Source organism: Cheilinus undulatus, linkage group 21, assembly GCF_018320785.1.
Source record: "Cheilinus undulatus linkage group 21, ASM1832078v1, whole genome shotgun sequence".
In the NCBI taxonomy this organism is placed as follows: domain Eukaryota; kingdom Metazoa; phylum Chordata; class Actinopteri; order Labriformes; family Labridae; genus Cheilinus; species Cheilinus undulatus.
The window spans coordinates 12,498,639-12,518,525 of NC_054885.1; the positions used below are offsets into that span (position 1 = coordinate 12,498,639).

Genomic DNA, 19,887 nt, shown 5'->3' on the forward strand with positions numbered 1-19,887 from the left:
GAAAAATATCACCACTATTGGCTCAGCAGCGTCGGTGTCAAAGTTATAAAGAACTTATTTCCCAGCAGAGTACTGGTAGGTTTTATTCAAAGATTGAGTAAATAGACTGGTGCAACAACTCTCCAACAGTGAGACCAAAATATCTCAGCCACATCCTAATGACTTACTGCAGTATAGGTGAAATTTCTCAAACATCATTACGGAGAAGGTCATCACTTCTAATGCCCCCAGATTGGTTTTATTTTGGAGGTCAAATCCCAGGCAGGCCTGCCCACAGGATTGGCTGGGCCCCTGATGTGATTATTGTTGATTTAAATGTGTGTGTTGGATCAGTGGCATTGGTGCTAGCATCCTGGGTAACAGTTATTTTTTTTTTGAAAACTGCAAGGAGAGTCAAGCTATCGTTGTGTTCTGATGTTCTAGTTATTTATTTGTACCATTTTTAACCTCTTTTCATCACTGGGTTTATGACACGTTTTCCACATTAAACCCATTGTTGACACTTTTTAATGGCTTTTCACCATTTTACCTGTCATTTATGCCACTTTTTCTTTCTAAACTCATATTTGCTGCTTTATCCCCCCCTTTTTTGGTCTCATGTAACCTATTTTGCCACTTTTTAACTGCTTTTCACCACTTGTTGAGCCAGTTTTTGCCACTTTTAGCCTATTTTACCCCATTTTTCCCATTTACCACTTTCTTCATTTTTATGGCTATTTTGCCCACTTTTTTACTTTCTTAACCCAGATTTGCTGTTTTATCCCTTGTGCTGCCACCCTTAACTATTTTTGCACTTTCAACCAATTTTGCCACGTTTGAACCACTTTTCACCATTTATTTCTTACAATATACCTATATTTGTCACTTTTTCACCTCTTTCCCCATTTCAACCTCCCATTTTTTGCCACTTTTCACACAATTTTTGCTACTTTTAACCCATTTTTGTCAGTTTATTCTACAATTACTTTTTCCTAAAAGCAATTACTTCTACTTTATTCTCTGGTATCCTGAAGTTTGTACAGATTATGGCTTAGCTATGAAGTTCGGCATTACTTTCCAAATGGTTTAGTTCAGTGTGCCCATCTAAATTATTAACATTACAAATGAAAGATAATCCTGTGTCTTTATCTTATATTAAAGTTTTATCACAGATTTATTTTCAAATGACCCATGATTTTGCTAACCCCCATGGACCCCCAGTTTAGCTTGGACCAAGAAAGGTTATCCTCACCTGTCCTCTTTTTGAAGTGTCATGAGATAACTTTGGTTGTGAGTTGGCACTACTGAAACAAAGATTGACTGATTGATCCCAAATGAGATGAGTGGTATAGAAAATGGATTGATGGATTCATCCCTTGATTATGAGATTCATATCAATTACAATACCACAGAAGCCACCCTAGCCTTTCCCCTTGGCCCACCCTTGACATTTTACTTTCTGGTCATTTTTGTCCCTAGTAAAGGGGTATAACCGCCACTGGATAGTTATAGTTTGGCAAGTCTTGAGTCACATCACAGTCAAACTGATTTTTTTAAACAAACCAGTCAACCAAAAAGCAGTGACACAACAGGAGTCAATAGAGTGAACATAAACATCTTTAGTGAATTGCACAATAAGGTTGCACAGAACAGGTCTGTGACATCACATACAGTACAAACCATAGTTATTCTTTATGTTCAATGATATACAAACAAATCTATGAGTAGACACCAGAGAAAGTCCACACAGAGTTATATAAACATTTTGATAGTTCTGCTGAAGGGCTGTGATTTCTTTTCCTTATCTTTCCTATTAACACCCAAGCACAATGAACAAAGCCCAGTATTTGAAACATACCTTAATGTGGCTTTAAATCTCTCTCTGCTTGTGTTCAAAGTAAAAATTTAGTCCTTCTACAAAAATACTTTTTTTGCTGTGTAAACTTTTGCAACCAAAGGCACTATCTTACGTTCCCACTCTCAGATCATGGTTTAAATAAACTGATAGTCCCATAACCAGGTCTTTACTTGGAGACTGACCATAACGTCATTTTGAATGCATTTAAATAGTACAAGCTGAATGTGTGGCGCTGCGTAGCACACACTGAAAACGATCCATGTTGACCTCATGTAATGTGCTTGGCTCCATGCTACAGAATACTGCATGCCATGAAAAATGCTGCCTTAAAAAATTGTAAAATGTTCCTTACTCATAGAAAACTAGAGCAACAACACTATCTCAAGAATTACCCATTATAGTCTGTGTTAGTAAAAGCAGTTTACGTAATAAAATCATCAAATATCATTATGATAACAACAGGCAATAAAGAATAAGATCCCTTTGGAAACCTGGCCATTTAAACACAGAGAGAGGCACACCTGTGCACATCAAGCTGAGATTACAACACAAGAATGTTAAAGCCTCCAAAACAAGATAAGACAAGTTCAGCTATGCACGCCCAACGCCGCTGTGCAGCTCTATGATGAGGCCGCAACTTTGCATGTATAACATGCCCCTAAATGTAAAGCAAGCAATCTGAAACGTTCCTTTCCATGTGATCCAATGGAGTTCTACACACTTAAAACTAATATTCCAGGCAGTGCAGTGTCATACACAACATATGAGGATATTTTCAATGAGGTATAGAATCATTCAACCTTTTTCCAAAAATAATAGCTGTCCTCAGTATGAACCTGCAACATAACAATCCCTTTCATGCAGCACATAAACATTGCACTTGATACAATTTGAAATAAACAACATGAAAACTAGTGCAACTCAAACTGATCCAGCAATACCTTTTTTTAACTGAACTTCATGCTCCTGATATCAGAACTTCCAATATTTAAATTACAATGCAATTTTCTTCTAATCATTACATATTAGACTTGAGTTGGCAAAAACAATACCACTCCAATTCTAGTGCAGTACATAATACGGCTGATGATTGTGGAATATCCCAGTTGACTATCAATACACTCTGCACTAGCACAATGCACTACTAGTCCTGTAACAGATCAGTTCATTAGCTGCTATATTAAGATTTTAGGGTTTATCACAGGGCTAAAACGATACTGGCAGAGTTGTCACAATACCAGATTTCTAATCTATAATGTGACTGTAGCAGAAATTAAATAATATATAAACCTATTTCCATTCTACGCCAACAAATTAAGGGAGAATTGGGTTGGTTGTCACACTCATTTTATCTCACTACCAGAGGGTGCAGTCTCCCAAAATTTGGTATGCAAATTTACAGAATTGGGATCAGGGCTCACCTACACAATCTTCTCTGGAGCATATCATGTCAAGTTATAAATATCCAGCTGCTTAGTATTTTTCTTCTAGGCTTTTACACAATGGAGTTAAAACTAAACAACAACTACACTTAAATATGAGACAGGAAGGGTATAGTTTAGGTTGTTAGCCTTGATGCTGGCAAGAAATTCCAGTTGTGGTTGGTTGCTGGTCTAAAGATGTTCCTGTTCATGTTCCTTGCTCATTTTGTATTAAGATGCATTAAGTTATGTATGTATGTATGTATGTATGTATGTATGTATGTATGTATGTGTTATGTAGTTTTGTTTCTTGCCTTCTTTTTAAGTTTTTTCCCATTAAAATAACATTGTGACAAGCAACCCTATTGTGTGGGACAACCACCCCTGTGATGGGTTGGTTGTCATGATGTGTCAAGAGTGTCTTAGATAGTTAATTACCTCTTTGTTAAGATAAATTGGAAAAGGAGAGTGATATACATTTCAAGTCAATGCCTTAAGCTTCAATTAAATGCAATTTCCACTAAAGAGTGTAACAACCAACCCCATCCTCCCCTACTTGTTTTTAGAAATGCTCAATGCATTAGCTTTGAGTTAAAATAAAAGGGAAGATCTGTATTTTTACAGCTAATTACTATTAATCAATATAACATGGATTGTTCATTATACATCGATTTTAAAAGTAACAAAAATAGATGCTGATATCTATAATTGAATACAAGGCCAAACCATAAGAGTATGATTACAAACACACAAGGGTATGGATATCTGACATTGCCTTCACTGATCCTGTTATATAGTATATGTTACTGCCACAAAACAACTGAGGTATACATGACAGGAGAGGCATGACATTGAAGTGCAAGGCCCAGATCAGATGGTTCATGGCTTCAACTCAAGAGCCTTCATTTTCAAACTGTTTGTGATCGTGGAAGGTGCTTTTTATCTGTCAGACTCCTGAAGCTTTTTGTGTTGTCACAGTAGTGCTATAAACACTTCAAGCTGAAAAACTGCCTTTTATCATTCTGCTTTTTTTGCTTTTTCCTATCCTCAAATCAGATGAGTTTAGTTATGTGATTTGAAATTTAATTGTTGCATAGAAACAAAGTGTTAGAGTGGTTTGTTGGAGAGCTGGAGCTGTGTGATTTTCTCCGAATGTACTTAGAAGGATTGAAATAGCAGGCATTATGGTACACTATAGGGACAAAAATATTTGGACAAACCTGTTAATTATACAGTTCAGGTGTTTCAATCAGATCTGTTGCCACAGGTGTATAAAATCAAGCACCTAGCCATGCAGTCTCCATTTGCAAACATTTGTGCTGCTAAATGGGTTGTTTTGAAGAGCTCAGTGACTGATGGATGTCCCATTTGCAATAGGATGCTTTGTGAAATTCATCGCTGCTGGATATTCCACAGTCAACTGTAAATTATATTATTAGAAAGTGGAAGCATCTAGGAACAACAGCAACTCAGCCTCACATCACCAAGTCTAATGCAAAGCATCAGATGGAGTGGTCTAAAGCATGGTGCTGTTTCTTAGGGTTTGGGCTGGGCCCCTTGCATTGAAGGCCAATCCTAATGCTTCAGTATACAAAGACATTTTGGACAATGCTTTGCTTCCAACTTTGTGGCAACAGTTTGGGGAAGGCCCCTTTTGATCCCAACGCAACTGTGCACCAGTGCACAAAGCAAGGACTATAAAGACAGGGGTTGATGAGCCTGCACAGTGCCCTTACCTCAACCCCACTGAGCACCTTAGGGATGAACTGGAACAGAGACTGCGAGCCAGGCCTTCTCGTCCTACACTTTAGTGCCTGATCTCATAAACACTCTACAGAATGAATGGGCACAAATTCCCAGAGAGACACTCCAAGAAGAGTGAAAGCTGTTACAGCTGCAAAAGGTGGTCCAACTCCATATTAAATTGAATTTGAATACCATTACAGTCTCTGTTGGTGTAACTGTCAGGCAGCTGAAAACTTTTGTCCATAAAGTGTATATTAGAATGCTTCTTTAGATTAAGGTATTTATCTGAGGACAGTTAACTTAATTTGGCTGCATTGTTAACATCACTGGCTTAAAATAAAAAAGGCAACATGATATTAAATGTGTAAGAATTTGCACTATGTCTGATCAGGGCTTATTACAGTCAGGTGGGTGATTTAACTCAGCTGTAAGTGAAGAACAAAACTGAATGTGCATCATCTCAAGCTGAAAACATACTTGCTGTAATCCATGCGTGCAGATACTGCATGATGGTACTATGCATTTTTCTGGTTCATCAGCTGTGCTCATCCTTAAAAAGCTTAAAGGTCACGTGTGCTGAAACAAGATTTTTGAGATTGAGATTTTTCCCTAATAATGTCATGTGGGGAGTTAGCCCCACCCCCAGGCTCGGTTGGCCCTCCCCGCTTGAAGAAGAAAGTTCGGCCCTCCTCTCAGCTGAGGACCAGGGAGGCCACATCCATTTCCTGAGAGGGGTGGGGTCAGGGGCGGAGTCAGACAGCTTGTTTAAGTTTAAAGCCACAGACACAGAAACAGCTTGATCTGAGCAGGGCCAACACAGAGAGTTTTTAGACATGCAAAAATTCAATACTGGAGTGTTTTTTCAGCAACAAATGTCACAGGAATGTTTTGGGGACCTCTGAGAACAATATAAACTTGTCTTAAAAGGATAAAATATGCGACCCTTAATGCTTTGTAAATGCAAAATGCAGTATACACATGACCAGAAGGGGCAGTGTAGAGGCATGAAGTTTTTAAGACAGATTAAGAGACCAAGTCCTCAATTATTCACAATTAAAATGATAGTGCACAGGTGCAAACATGCCACAGATTGATTATGAAATTGAAGTTAATGTTGCATAATGGAAACAAGATAAGTGTTTGTAGCTTTTAGTTGAGAGCATCAACATCTATGCTTAAGTTTTATTTAACACAACTGATGAATATATTTTGACATTTTAATGACATATTACAGAAAGAGGCATTTGCAGGGCACTTTCTGTTTTCATCAGCTGCTGTAACTATTACATCTACAAACACTGCCGGCTGAATAGTAACTTCACATATCTTTGATTTACATCAGGCAGACATTTGCTGTGTGCCCTTTAGAGGTTTCCTGCAGTAACACGTGTCATGTATAGGCAAAGTATATTTAGAAATATGCTCATCATGCAGCCAGACACACAAGATTAAACAGCAAGTATGTTTCCGGCCTTAGGGGTTCATCCTGTCTGCAAAATCCCCTCCTACTCTGTCTTCTCTATTTATGTGCTTTTTGTTTTCTTGTGTATGAATAAATCAAAAATGGCTAATAGCAGTTACCTGGTTTTACCTTGTAAGTGTGCTTCCTCAGAGGAGAGAGTGTCCCATTTAATGTGCACATTTAGTCAGAAACAGACATGACAGGGTGAGATATGGAGGTGTTGCTGTTGTCAGAGTGTGGTGTTAGTCGTTTCATAACAAAAACATGTTGTCTGTGTTGTGTGATCAGCTTTGTAGAAACATGAGTCACTCATTGAGGATCCAGTCCGGTCTGTCGTAGCCAAAAAGCCTGAAGTCAGGTTCATACAGCTTGTAGAGTTCTTTCCTTGCTTCAACAGGCACTGTGCTGAACCAATCAGCCACCCAGCTGCTGACTGTGTGATTCCTCTGGGAGGTGGGGAACTCCACTACATTGTCCACGCGGAGCTGTCGCAGCAGATGCTCTGCATCCTCCTCAACTGTCTCTAGATGGCCGATAAAGTCGTACTGAATCTGGCATGGGTGGCAGAGACGGTACACCTGCCGCCAGTGCTCATTAAAGGGCATATCTTTCTCTGTCTGAGGGTCCAGGAGGTACTGGATGAAGTGGGAGAAGGCAGGGTGGACACCCACACTGATCGCCTCGTCCACGGAGGCAGGAGGTGTTGGCTGGTTGGCATAGCGGCGCAGCATGACCTGTGCAAAACGCCGATAGAACTCTTCATTGCGTGACTCAAATTTGTTCCTGTAGGCGGATATGAGGCGCACAAATGGATCCCGCACAAAAAGAAACTTGGTGTACTTCTTCAGCTTCACCTTCAAAATAATAAAAACTGTGTTTACACATCACATAAGCAAATGAAATTCATAAAAACAGAAGCTAATAACATGCTATGTGAAAATGAAGCATCTGTGGCTGCTGACTCAAGTGACTTCTCCTCCACAAAGATCATACTTTTTTGTAAAAAAAAAAAAAAAAAAAGAAGAAAATCTAGAGCTCTTCCTCCAGAGAAAAAAAGGACAAAATAAAATGAATGTTCTTGTGTGGGAGGCACAGTATCAACTAGAGTAAACAGAAGCTAGCAGATGTAATAATATGACACTGATATTGTGATGTGACACTAGCAGAGGATGTGTCTGCTTGTAAATGTGGTTGGAAAAAAAGCAGTTAACCCTTCAAAATGTTGATGGTAATTTAGCTCTCATTGTGTTCAGATCAAAGAAAACTATACTCTAGTAGAGACACAAAAACAGTGCCCGCAGTAATGTCTGTAATGGTTCAGCAGGTGTCACAGCCACTCTCACAGCAATGCACAAAAGTATTAAACAGGTGCAGCCCTGCAGCTCTGCACCTGAGGTCTCTTCATGCATCATGCAACACATATAACACAAGCCTACAGAAATAAATGCATCCAACAGATCTACGTAGTTCCTATTAACTTTAAAAAAGCATACAACATGATGTTACATTCAAACAAACCTTCATAAGGTGCTTTGCAAACTTGCCGTAACGTTTCCAGAATTTGTTGAAGGTGAAGTGCATGCTGCTGTTGTGGATCAGTTCTGTGGGAATGGCCAGTGGGTCTCTCTGGGGAACGCCATCCTGCAGCATGCTTTCACTGAGGACAATCATGATGCGCTTCCAGTTAGTGCACGCTACCTATGAAAGGGTAGCAAGTATCAAAATAGCAGTTAGTACAAAGATGTCTCATTTCTTTATTTAAACAAGGGCAAATAAGTTCAAAGAAATGCACAGAAAGCTCTTCAGGCAGGAAAAAGACGTTTCTGCTCTTCTCCTGGCCTGCTTCAAAAGAAAGAAGGGCAAAGAACCACACTGAAAGCTTCTCTTGGCAGAGAAGATGTTTTTTGCACTTCTTCTGTCCAGCCTCCGCTTGAATTATATCCAACAACAAGCTCCTCTATTCATAATCTAGAACAGCACCTTACTGCTGAGCTCATGCTACTTACAGTGGCTATGCATGCATACAATTTTGTCTTGTTGCTCTGACTGGCCCACAAGGAATGTAACAGACAAACTTTTTTTTTATTTTAAAATTTCTTTAAAATTCTAGCCCTTCCCAAACCATTTGTATGGGAGGTTTCACAGATGAATGTGAAATGTATTTATGAAACCATCTATCTGGTGTGTCAGGCTAAAGACAGATGTCCAAATTAGTAATTTTAACTCTTTGTTTACATGTTGATTGTTTACTTCATTTATTCTACTGCATGCAGCTAAATGTGTGCATCATTTGAAGTCAAAGACCAAGTTCACCAAGAGGACCTTTAAGTTTCATACCATCCTATAGCTCCCTATTGGTGCCAAAGATAAGTTTCAGTGTGTAAATGTGTGTTTGTATGTTCTTGACTGGTTGTATATTTGGGGAGAGGTGTCAGACAAAAGAACACCAAAGTGGGGACACAGGGTAAACTGTTCCAAAACATAAATCACCTAAGTATGGCTGCAGATGGCCTAGGACCTAGATTACGCCAAATAAAAATTAAAACTCAGAGTAAAATAATGCAGGTAGGTTATAAATGAAGGTTTTGACAGAGAACAATCAAAACAAGCTACCGCCTTTACGACATGAGCCCTTAATGCCAACAGGGACAACTGAAGTTGACATTTTGACAGTAAGACAGCCTACAAGTCTTTAACATGCAAACTAGTCATAAGTTGTAAGTTATGATACCAAATTCAACAGCTACAAGGAAGTGAAAAGAGTAAGACTTTTATGTACCTTAGGAACATAGCAGTAGATAATACCATGCCTATCATCCACAATAAGATGATCCAGCTCCTTGTTGGGAATGTCATCAAATGAACGGTTTTTACCAGGAAACACCACGCTATCATTGGTGCACATCTCCTGAAGTAACTTCCGTCGCTGTTCCTGTAGCAAAACAATTACATGTATCAGATTATTACCCTCAACTAAAAACTCTAAAATAGGGCTAGCTGAAGGTTTATTTTTTTATTCCACCTTTCCGTATGCAAATTTTGTTTTATGTTATTTAACTTCATTTCATATATAGAACATTCTGTGCTGTAAATAAAACTTAAGAGTGTTGAAATCCAGTTGATTTCATATACAACCTTCTCTGTGAATTCATCTATACAACAAGCCTTAAAAGCTCACTCTAGTTCAGAAATAATGTACAATTTTGGTCTTGATTGGCTCATTTTAACAGATTGACAGAAGCTAGCTCTGTTAACTTATCTGGGTCCACAAGTTTCTTTGCTTATGTGGTACCTCCTGGTGAGCTTATAAAATCAAGTTACTCAAAATGCAGATATCTAGTGAGTTTTTTTTAGTTCAATATACATAAGTTTCAAGAACTAACTAGTTCAGAAAAAACAATACTGGTCAACCTCTGGTCATAACTACACATAAAAATTGGTATCGATATCATTATTAGAATTAATTTGTAAATATTGGATGTCCCATTCCTACTACTAATATTACTAATGTAATCATATGAAAACAATATAAACAAAATAATGAGATATGAACCTGTCTCTCACGAAGCTCCGGTGCAAGCGGAGTCAGATGAATCTTCCACTCTCGCCTTGGTATATACCGCTCCTCTGCCTTCTCTGATTGATTACTTGTGTCTGGGGGGACTGGGTCTGTTGGTTCTCCAGTTCCTGGCTCTAGGAACTGGTTCACAAAGGCATCAATGTCAGACAGGAAGGACGGAGTCCGGGAGGTTTGAGGCCGCTGAGGGGGAGGGGCATGTGGGAGTTTGGGGCCTGGTGACACAGGAGTGTGCAAATACAGGTGTGAGACTCCGACATCATCCCAGTAGATGATGATGAGGAGGATCATAAAGGCTGAGCCCAGGACCACAAAGATGCGGAACATCCTGGACGTTCCCATGGCGACTGTTGTTTGCTACAAGATCCTCATAGCAACTGACTTCACAGAGCGTCTCTACAGCGTTCCCAAGGTCACCATGGCAACAGAGTCACGGTCCAGGAGCTCTCTCTCTCACCATGGCGACGGGATGATGGCAGCTATAGCACCGACTGTGGTAGAACAGGGCTTTTCATGATGCTGGTGCACTGCAGGTGCAGGTGTGGAACTGACCGTACATTGACTCGCTCTCACCTCAGCTCCATGCCTGCAGCGACCTGCAGACAGAGACAGCAGACGGATAGAATCCATTGTTTTTGTCTTGAACAACTCCCTCCAGCATTAAAAAAATATTTTTTCTCTTTGTTGACATTCCCAAAACAACAACCACAGACAATACTTGATAAAAACTTGATTATTTAATCATTTTGTAACCTGGTTTGAGCAGAAGCAGACACTTACATAAAAGAGTAACGCAGCAGCACAGGGAACTAAAACAGAAATATTGATAAAGCAGCCTAAAAAGCATAACATCAAGGCCGTGAACCAACATTGAGGTGTTTTCAAGTGTTGCTGAATTCCTTGTGCCTGTAAATTGCTTCTATTGAAGAAGCAAGGTAGAGTATCAAACTAACAAAAGCACTCAGATTTCAAGGCAAGAATCTTTTACTGGAACACATAAGTGATGTCTCTCTCTGCTCTCCTGATTATGAAAAGAGCTTGAAAACTTGAGCAAAGCAGGCAAGTCTGAAACTTTCAAATGTCTGACAAGGCATGAACTGAATTTCTTCCTCACCTCTCCTCGTGGATTCAACTCCCACTCCCAGCAGTAAAATCACAGGTGGTTGTCAAATATCTGCATGCCACAGGGCTCTGCATACCATACAGTACTAACTTTTGTGCTGCACAAGTATCCTGCTGTACCCATACTGGGCTTCCTATGGATTATGGTATAGCATCTGCACACTTTAATACGGGGCACCTCTGAAGCCCCTGTGTTAGCAACCTTTGAAAGAGCGCCAGCAGCAAATATTTTATACACCTAGCCAAGTTACATTCTGCATCTACAGAAACACTGAAGCTTACTGTGCTCATGAACTGAACAAAATCCCATATTACTTCCTGGAGAGCTGCAGAAACACAGCATGAAGAAAGAAGATATAAAGTGTGCTACCTCTGGTTTAAATAAGTAAATGAAAAATCCTCTCCACTTTTAGTCCTTCCTTTCATTTCTGTGCTAATTTAAAGTCACACTGCGTTGCTTTTTCATTACGAAAACCTTCTACTTTTGTGCTCTCATGCAACAGTCGTCATATTATTTCCTCTTTCCTGCAGCTTAGAGGGGGACCATTGACATGGAAAATCATCATTCCCCTCTCCAGAGGCTGCAGACGACTACGCTTCTCTTCCTCTCAGCACACCAGTGTATTTTACTGCGGCTCTAAAAAGTACATCATATCTGACATCAGGAGCAGATTATCTTAACATCTTCTGCCAGTAGGGGATTATGGAATGATAATTTAGGTAATTGCTCTAATTAAGAGCTATTTTGGTGGGATTTACTGTTTTTATGCAATCTTCTCTTTTTACCTCTATGGTGGGATATGTCATACATTTCACTTATTTATTGATCTGTATCTAACTGAATCACACATAATAATTCTGAAACAAAAATACAGAATCAACATCATAGAAAGCAAATAGATGACTTCCAAAAACAGTGTTACCTAACTGATCTAAATCTATTACCTCCACTTCAACCGGCTTAATCATACAAATTTGACTCGCATATTTATGAACACAACACTCAATATTTAAGGCTGTGAGGCAATGAACTTGTTTTATTAATAAGTCTGCTGACTAGATTTATTAAATATTTGTCATAGCCAAAGTTCACTGCTGACCTCCCTGACGTGTCATAGAACTCATCAGATGAAACATCTTCAAAGGGGGCATCCCACTTGACAACCCTGGGTTATGTCCTTGCTCCTGCTGCCCATAGGTCTAGGCCTCATGGGTAAGTTAGCATCAACATTGTTCCTACTTAGACCTTGCATATAAGCAGCGAGGATTTGTTGAAGATGGTGATGCTGTTGCAACTAAGGTCCATAAGGTTGGTTATGTAACATCAGTAGAACATAGGGGCATAATGAAGATAAGGGGACTCTTCACAGAGCGCTTATACTTTCATTAGGGTACAATTATCTTGTGTTTATTTCTAATCTAATCCTCTCTTAAGGCAGTAATTGATTAAGTCCATAATTCTTGTAAATAACAATCAAGTATGATACAGTATTATAGAGCAGCGGTTCTACAGTGGTGTGGCAAGGTGGCAAGTCTAGGTGTGCCCTGGGAATTTTTAAAACCATGCATGATTATTATGACTACATGAGTATCAAAAAATTCGACAACAATTTAGAAACTCAGCATTATCTGTAGTATTTCTGGTATTTTCTTAATGAGCCTTTGTTTCATATGCATGTTTTTGTGTAATCTGATGTAAAAATAACTTACAACAGGTGCAAAATTTTGGGATTAGTTACATTAGAGGGCTTTAATAGCTTTGAAAAAGGCTGATATGACTGAAATATATGCTGCACAAAATATGATTATTAGCATGTACTTATGTAATTCAGTTGTTCCAAAATGGTGTAAGATTGTGAATTTGAACAACCATGCATTCTTGCTAAAACTATGTATCAACTAAAAACACTCTTAGAAAACATAAGGGGAAATTCTGCATGGCTATGACGATGGTGTGCCTTGAGCAAAAATGTTTGAAAATCACTGATTCCATGGTGAACGGAACGCACATCATCATCAGCATAATATCGGTATCCTCAGACATTGGTTAAAAAAGTTTAATAATGTATCAGCAGATATGAACATCTTTGCAGATATTCTAAAGCTGTAAATATCAGCCATATGTACAAACAAGTTAGTGTAGTTTTAGGCAATATACAGAGGAGACTGAAATATACCGAGGCGTAGAACAGAGTTTAGCCAGAAGGTGGCGTCTATTAGAGGCGCACATTCATTTTATGCCTCTTGCTTTTACATAGCTCTCCTTTGGTGAGTTATTTATGTATAAATTGCGTCCATCTTGTTTGTTAAAACTGTGTGTTTTCTGTGTACTGTCTTGTGAATCGTGCTTTTATTTTAATGTCTTTTGCTCTTTCTGTAATTACCTGCCTTAGGACAACGGATGAAATTTAGCTATTGTGATAATTCCGGCATATTTACATTGACGTGTTTTGCAGAAATGTTGATTGATGTGCGCTGTCCTAATCAAATAAATAATAAAAACAAAACAAAACAAAACATAAGCTGCCGACTTGTTCTTTGTTCATCCTTAAACTTTCAAATGTCTTTCAAGGACTGAAGTTTTAAGACCCTAAATTACATTTATATAACTGTATCAGTATTAAAATTGGTATCAGCTCAAAAGATTTTTAAATATCAACATACCGGATATCGTTAATATAATATATTGTGCATCCTTATCTGACAGATTTATACCTGTTGCTCATTACCTCAGAAATACATAACATGAGGAACTTTAAAAATAATTGCATTAAATTGCAAACTTAATACAGGGAAAATTATGGGAGCTGACCAAAGTGTTGCCAATGTTTTTGTGTAATTTGACCTTTTGCGATTTGCCTGTCATTAGGCTACTTACTTATTTTAGGGCTGTCAAAGTTCATCACATTAGTTGCGATTAACTAAGATCCACCATTCATTTTTTCAACATTGCGATTGTTTGGTTGATCCATGTGAGCATCTCCCTCCCTCGCCCACCACTGCGCCTTGATGATTTATCTCACTGTAAAATTAAAAAAACCCTCAGAGACAGCTCATTGGAGAAGGCTACTCTTTGTAGTATCAAACATTTTCCTTTTTACTGTTCCCCTTTATTTCTTTTTAACCCTTAACAAGTTCTTTTTTCCAAAGTTAAGTTTAGGGATGGGAATTGAGGACCGGCTCCAGTTGAGAACTGGTTCCAGTTGGTTCAATTGATTAACATTGTTTCAATTTTATCTTTTTGATTCCCTTATTGATGTTTTACTTCCCCGTGCCTTGAAAAACACCGTCTTGCAAGAGGCATTCAGCGCAAACAAGAACAGAGAAGTCAAAGAAGTAAAAATGGTGGACAGTCACAGAAACAGGCCAAAGCGGTTGAACGTGTGGCTTCATTTCTCAAAAACTGATGCCAGCAGCGTGACGTGCAACATCAGTCAAACAGTGATTAGGCATCTATCTCTCTGCACAAGAACTCTTAATTTTGTACAAGATTTTAATTTGTTTTTATACATCCAAAGATTTAGGATCCAGCCACTGGTTTTATATTTATTTTGAGGTTTTATCTTTTAAATAAAATGAGCAGCAGTATTGTATTTAAGTTCAAGCTCAGAAATTGAATTTCCAGAGAGCAGTTTGTTTGCTTGGAAACATTTCAGACACACACACACAAAAAAAAACTGTATATTTTAGCATGTTCTCCTCCCAAACACTTGATTTTTAACATTTTTAGTTATCTAAGCCGTTTATTATAGCCAGTATTTGAATTGTGCTTCTCATTGAGTCTCACTGAAGGTGGCATTCATCCTGTTCAGCATTCAGAGAGAAAGACACTCCATAAAATTTGAGTTAACAGTGAAAACCTACTTTTTCCAAAAGGAAAATGAACTGGAAAGAATTTATAAGGGAATCAATAAAGACCTGAATCGATAAGCAGAATTGATATTGGAATAGAAATCAATAAAATCAGATCAATTCCCATCCCTGCTTTTATTCATGTTGTGATCTTTATTCTGCCTATAAAAGCAGGTACAAACAGGAAGTCAATCACCCTTAGTTTAAAATAGTTGAAAATTTCAAAATGATCCAAAAAAAGTTTTAAATGCAAAACAGTGGAATTGTGAAATGTATTTTTTTTTTAAATAAAGGACGCGTGATCGCAATTACCTATAAATTCTGAGATGGTTAAAACTTGTAATCTTTTGATAGCCCAAGTTTATTTTATTATCTTATAACCAAAAGCCCCGATCATCAACCGGAGGTCCGGGGTCCACATCAGGCCCACGACAGCATCCCATTCGGCCCCCAAAGCTCAATTTAATTCAGATTCAGGGTCCAAATCAGATCCAGACCAGATGTGTCTCTTCATAAGTGGATCCGGTTAGGCTTTGTGCCGGAGCTGGACCGGATTCAGGATCCTTATTCATTCCGGATCAGTCATGCCGTGCAAGTGGACTCCTAAGCGGATTTTTTTCCCCGATCTGTTCTAGACTTTATGACGCCTCCGCCCCAGATCCAGGTCTGGGTGGCTATGTGGGTGGTTATATTTATCAGGGATATCCAAAGAACGGCTCCGGGGCCACCTGTGACCCTTTTTCAATAAATTTAAGGTTATTTCTATATAATTAAGGAACATTTTTTTCACTCACATGAACAGGACACTTTTTTATGGTAAAACTAGTGGACAAGTTAAAAAATGGAATTTGGGGGCGCACCGTTGGTCAAGGCGCGCACCATGTACGCAGGCGACCCAGGTTCGAATCCAGCCTGTGGCACTGTTTCCTGCATGTCTCTTCCCCGTTTCTGACTCTATCCGCTGTCCTCTCTCTAATAAAGGCATGAGAAAGCCCAAAAATAAATCTTAAAAAAAACAAAAAAAAAAAAGGAATTTGGCAAAAAATAAAACGGATTTCACAGGGCCTTAGAATATGGACTGAGTTCACAGTTAGAGGCTCAAAATAAGGAACAAATTTGGTCCTGCTAGCTTGATCTAAACAACCTTACTCTTTGAGCACTCTAGTTTTGCACAAAAAGTCATCTTACACATCAAATTAAACAGAAGAAGCTCAGCTACAAGCCCAAACATTTTACCTACACCACAAACAACTCAAAAAAGGAATCAAATCAATGACAACATATCAAAATAGCCGTAGCGCTACATAGCCAGACACTTCCGCCCTCTATGGGATGAAGTCTGGTACTACAGACACAAACAAGGTCTCATTTGAAAGCCCAACCCTGGTGTTGTTTTTTTTTTTGCTTTGTTTTTTTGTGCCATTGAAAATAAATCTGTTCCTCTTGGTGTCAAACTTTAGTTCCTTTGTAAGATTTTCTTTAAAAGGGAACTGTATGGAGGTCTAGGTGATTTGGGGGCAAAAAACAGAAATCCATGATGCAGTGTCCACCTATAATGGTGTATGAGTAAAAAAAAAAAAAAAAAAAGTTTAATACCTGAGAGTTTTCAAATGGCACAGATAGTGCCAAAATGGGCCAAATTGTTCCCAAATGGCACAAGAGGGGATTTCGCCTGGATATTTTCAACTAAAATATCTCCCGTCTTGTCCTGATAACCCTCTTGTTGCATAAAAGTTTTGGCCTACTGGAGATTTTTGGACTTCAACTGCATTATTTCTACGGTATATATATGCTAAAAAAAAATAAAAATAAAAATGAAAAATAGGTGAAAATTTTTATTTATAACGTGTGTGCTATTGTTATTCACTCTTACCCTGTGACATTTCAAAAATGCCCTCTTCATTATTGTACCTTGATTATGCAGACAGGCATTGTAGTTCCAGAGTTATACTCATTTAAAGATGGGCTGGTTATTTCGAGCAGTAGCCTAATAAAAAAGGCTAGGGCTTAACAGGTTAAAAAAAAAGGAGCCGTAACGTTTTTCAAATACTAGAAAACGAAAGTATTAAAGCCTTGAACATTTTACAACCTTCATAACTACTCTATTGAAGTAAACTACCTGAAACCCCTCTCAAAGACAATGCACGGTTGCTATGGACAAAATGCCAAAGCATTAAACCAATATTTTTTAATACACAGGGAATGCAACTCTAATTTTAACGCCCATGGTTCACGCGCATCTTTCCGTGTTGACATAGGGAGCTTACCGGAGTAGAGTCAAGACATCACATTGTTATTCAAAGTAGCATGAGGCATTAATTACCCTTGCATATCATCCGTTATTTGCCCCATATAAGCAAACAATGTTGGTTTTGTATACTGCGGGTAAAAAGGGGTATTAAGAGCAGCACGAGCTCACCGGACCACAGATAAATCACACCGTCCTGCCCGCAGCAGCCCGCCAGCGGATGCCAGACCGGGGACATACAATGTAGCCTTTGACGGGGAGCAGCGCCGCGGGAACGGGCTGTTCCTCACCCTGGGGTGGCTTTCGGCTCGTGGCTCGGTTCGACAAGGTGTCTCGTTAAACCGCGAGTCAAACTGCCGTAAAGAGATAACGCACAAAGCAGAGAAAACAACACGCTTCCGTTCAGCCTGTGGTGGGTTTATCAATACACGCTGTCAGTCAGTGAGCCTGTGGCGGAGTAAAGGTGGCAAAGTAGTGCTCAGTATTCCTGCAGAGGTGCATTCAAAAACAGCGTTGTTGCTGAAATGTTAGGCTTTGTTAAAAATATAAAAGATGACTATAAAGAACAGCTTCTCACCTCTTTTCGTCCCCGTGAGCTCTCAGCGCCGCGTCAGCTGAGTCTGTGATGAGAGAGAGAGAGAGAGACCCGATTTTTTTCCTTGGAGATGGAGCGTGAGTCTCGCAAATCACCGCGAGAATTCGCCACTGATATTCCTGCGGAGTGAGCTCATGAAGGGAAAAATTCACTTTCTGGGTCAGCTCCAGCATAACATGTCTCCACTCCGGGATGATTTATGTAGACAGCTTCCTCCCACCCCCTCCACCTCCCCCTCCTTCCCCACAGAGGCAGCGTGCTGGAAATAACCTGCTGTACCTGCAAAAACAAATGTCATCTTCACCAGAAAAAAAAAAAAAAAAAAAAAAATTAAGAGTCAAAGTGAGAAATGTGCCTGTAGGGATGTGTGTCTATTTTGGTTGCCTTGGGCTGATGTGCTTAAAATCCTGTTATTTGTGAACCCTTTTCATCCTGTGACATCAAACATAGCGAGGAGCCCCTACAGAGCTGCTGATTCGCTTTGCAGCATAACCCCAGACACACATCAGCATCTGCTTTCAATCAACTTCACACATTTCACCCAGACCCTGGATTTTATTCTCAGCTCTGTGCCTTGAAGAATTTGCAAATACATCTGTACACTTGCAGTCATTTCCTGTAAACACACCAAAACACACACACAATAAGCATTAAGAAGAAGATGCTTACTAATCCCTGAAAGGGAAATTCAATTTTACACTGTCATTGAACACATGGGCTAAAATATGCACAAAGAGGATCCAGAGGACAAGTGCTACTAGAGAGAATGTGGGACTGCTGCAACAAATATGCACCCTTCCAGAAGAGATATGGAACAAGTGTGCTCAAAAGCAGTGCTCAGGAAGCAAACAAGCCCATCTCCAGCTACTAGACCAGTTTCCAGATTTGTTCAAAGTGGGACTTGAACTCACATCCTACTGGCTCCCAACCCAACTGAGCTTTGTACAACGCACGTACTATTCTTTCTAAACACACAGAGACATTGCACATTAAAAGGCATATACAGCCACACTATCATTCAAAAATTGCATAACTAATCTGAAAAGTTCAGGTTCAAAGTTTAAAGACTGCATTGCTGTTTTGGGTTTCTTAATAGAGCATATTGTTGACATGGTTATTCCGGGAATATTGCATATAGCTTTGTACGCGTCTTTCCTCCCAGATGGAGAGATTATCTGGCAGCCTTATGAAAGAGGGCTAAATCCCCCTCCAGCCTGCCCATATTTGTCAAACTGAACCTTCTGGTGGCCTAAACAGAGCTTTATGTGCTGTAATAATCAACATAGTGACCAAAGCTCATGTGGGCTTAGATGTAATATTGCAAATTAAGCTTACCTATGTCTGATATTTTGTTGGGCTAAATCTGCAAGGAAACATTAACCCCCTTGAATTTTTTACTCTTTCAATGATTTAATAAATCAGTCATGGTCAGTATAATTTGGATTTTTTTGACCATAAAAACCATTTAATATCAAAACAGAAATCTACAAAGTAACGTCAATTAAACAAAAATATGTAAGGTCAAATAAGTGACTGCTTTAAAGCGAATGACCTAATTCAACAGAGGTCCAGCCAGTTGGTGCTAGGAGTCTCACAATTAGTGAAATGGGGATCACCTGAGTGCAGTGAATGTGTCTCAAGTGATTGTAGTATAAAGACGCCTGTGTCTGGAAGGTCCAGTCACTGCTTCAGACAGCTATGAGTTCTCTGAAGGAGTGACAAGTTTCAGCAGCTGAGATGAGAGACTCTGCATACAACTGTTGTCCAGGTTCTTCACCAGTCAAAGTTTTTGTGGGAGAGTGGCAAAGAGAAAGCCACTGTTGAAGAAACTCACAGGAAATCTCAACTAGAGTTCACCAAAAGGCATGTGGGAGACTCCACGGTCAAATGGAAGAAAGTTCTTTGGTCTGATGAGACCAAAATTACATTTTTTGGCCATCAGACAAGATGCTATGTTGGGAGGACACCAAACACTGCACATCACCACAAACACACCATCCCCACAGTGGAGCATGGTGGTGGCGGCA

The 19,887-nt window shown here is 39.3% G+C and overlaps 1 protein-coding gene across 1 annotated transcript; it reads right to left on the minus strand.

The window, feature by feature from the left end:
• Window positions 1-1,665: 1,665 nt before the first annotated feature.
• On the minus strand, window positions 1,666-17,890 carry LOC121503637 (carbohydrate sulfotransferase 12-like). Its single transcript, XM_041778141.1, has 5 exons — window positions 17,843-17,890; window positions 10,020-10,639; window positions 9,246-9,398; window positions 7,985-8,164; window positions 1,666-7,320 (listed from the first exon to the last, which is right to left on the minus strand). Exons 2-5 carry the CDS (start codon window positions 10,383-10,385, stop codon window positions 6,772-6,774), a joined length of 1,248 nt encoding a protein of 415 aa, XP_041634075.1. The 5' UTR covers window positions 10,386-10,639; window positions 17,843-17,890; the 3' UTR covers window positions 1,666-6,771.
• Window positions 17,891-19,887: the final 1,997 nt, after the last annotated feature.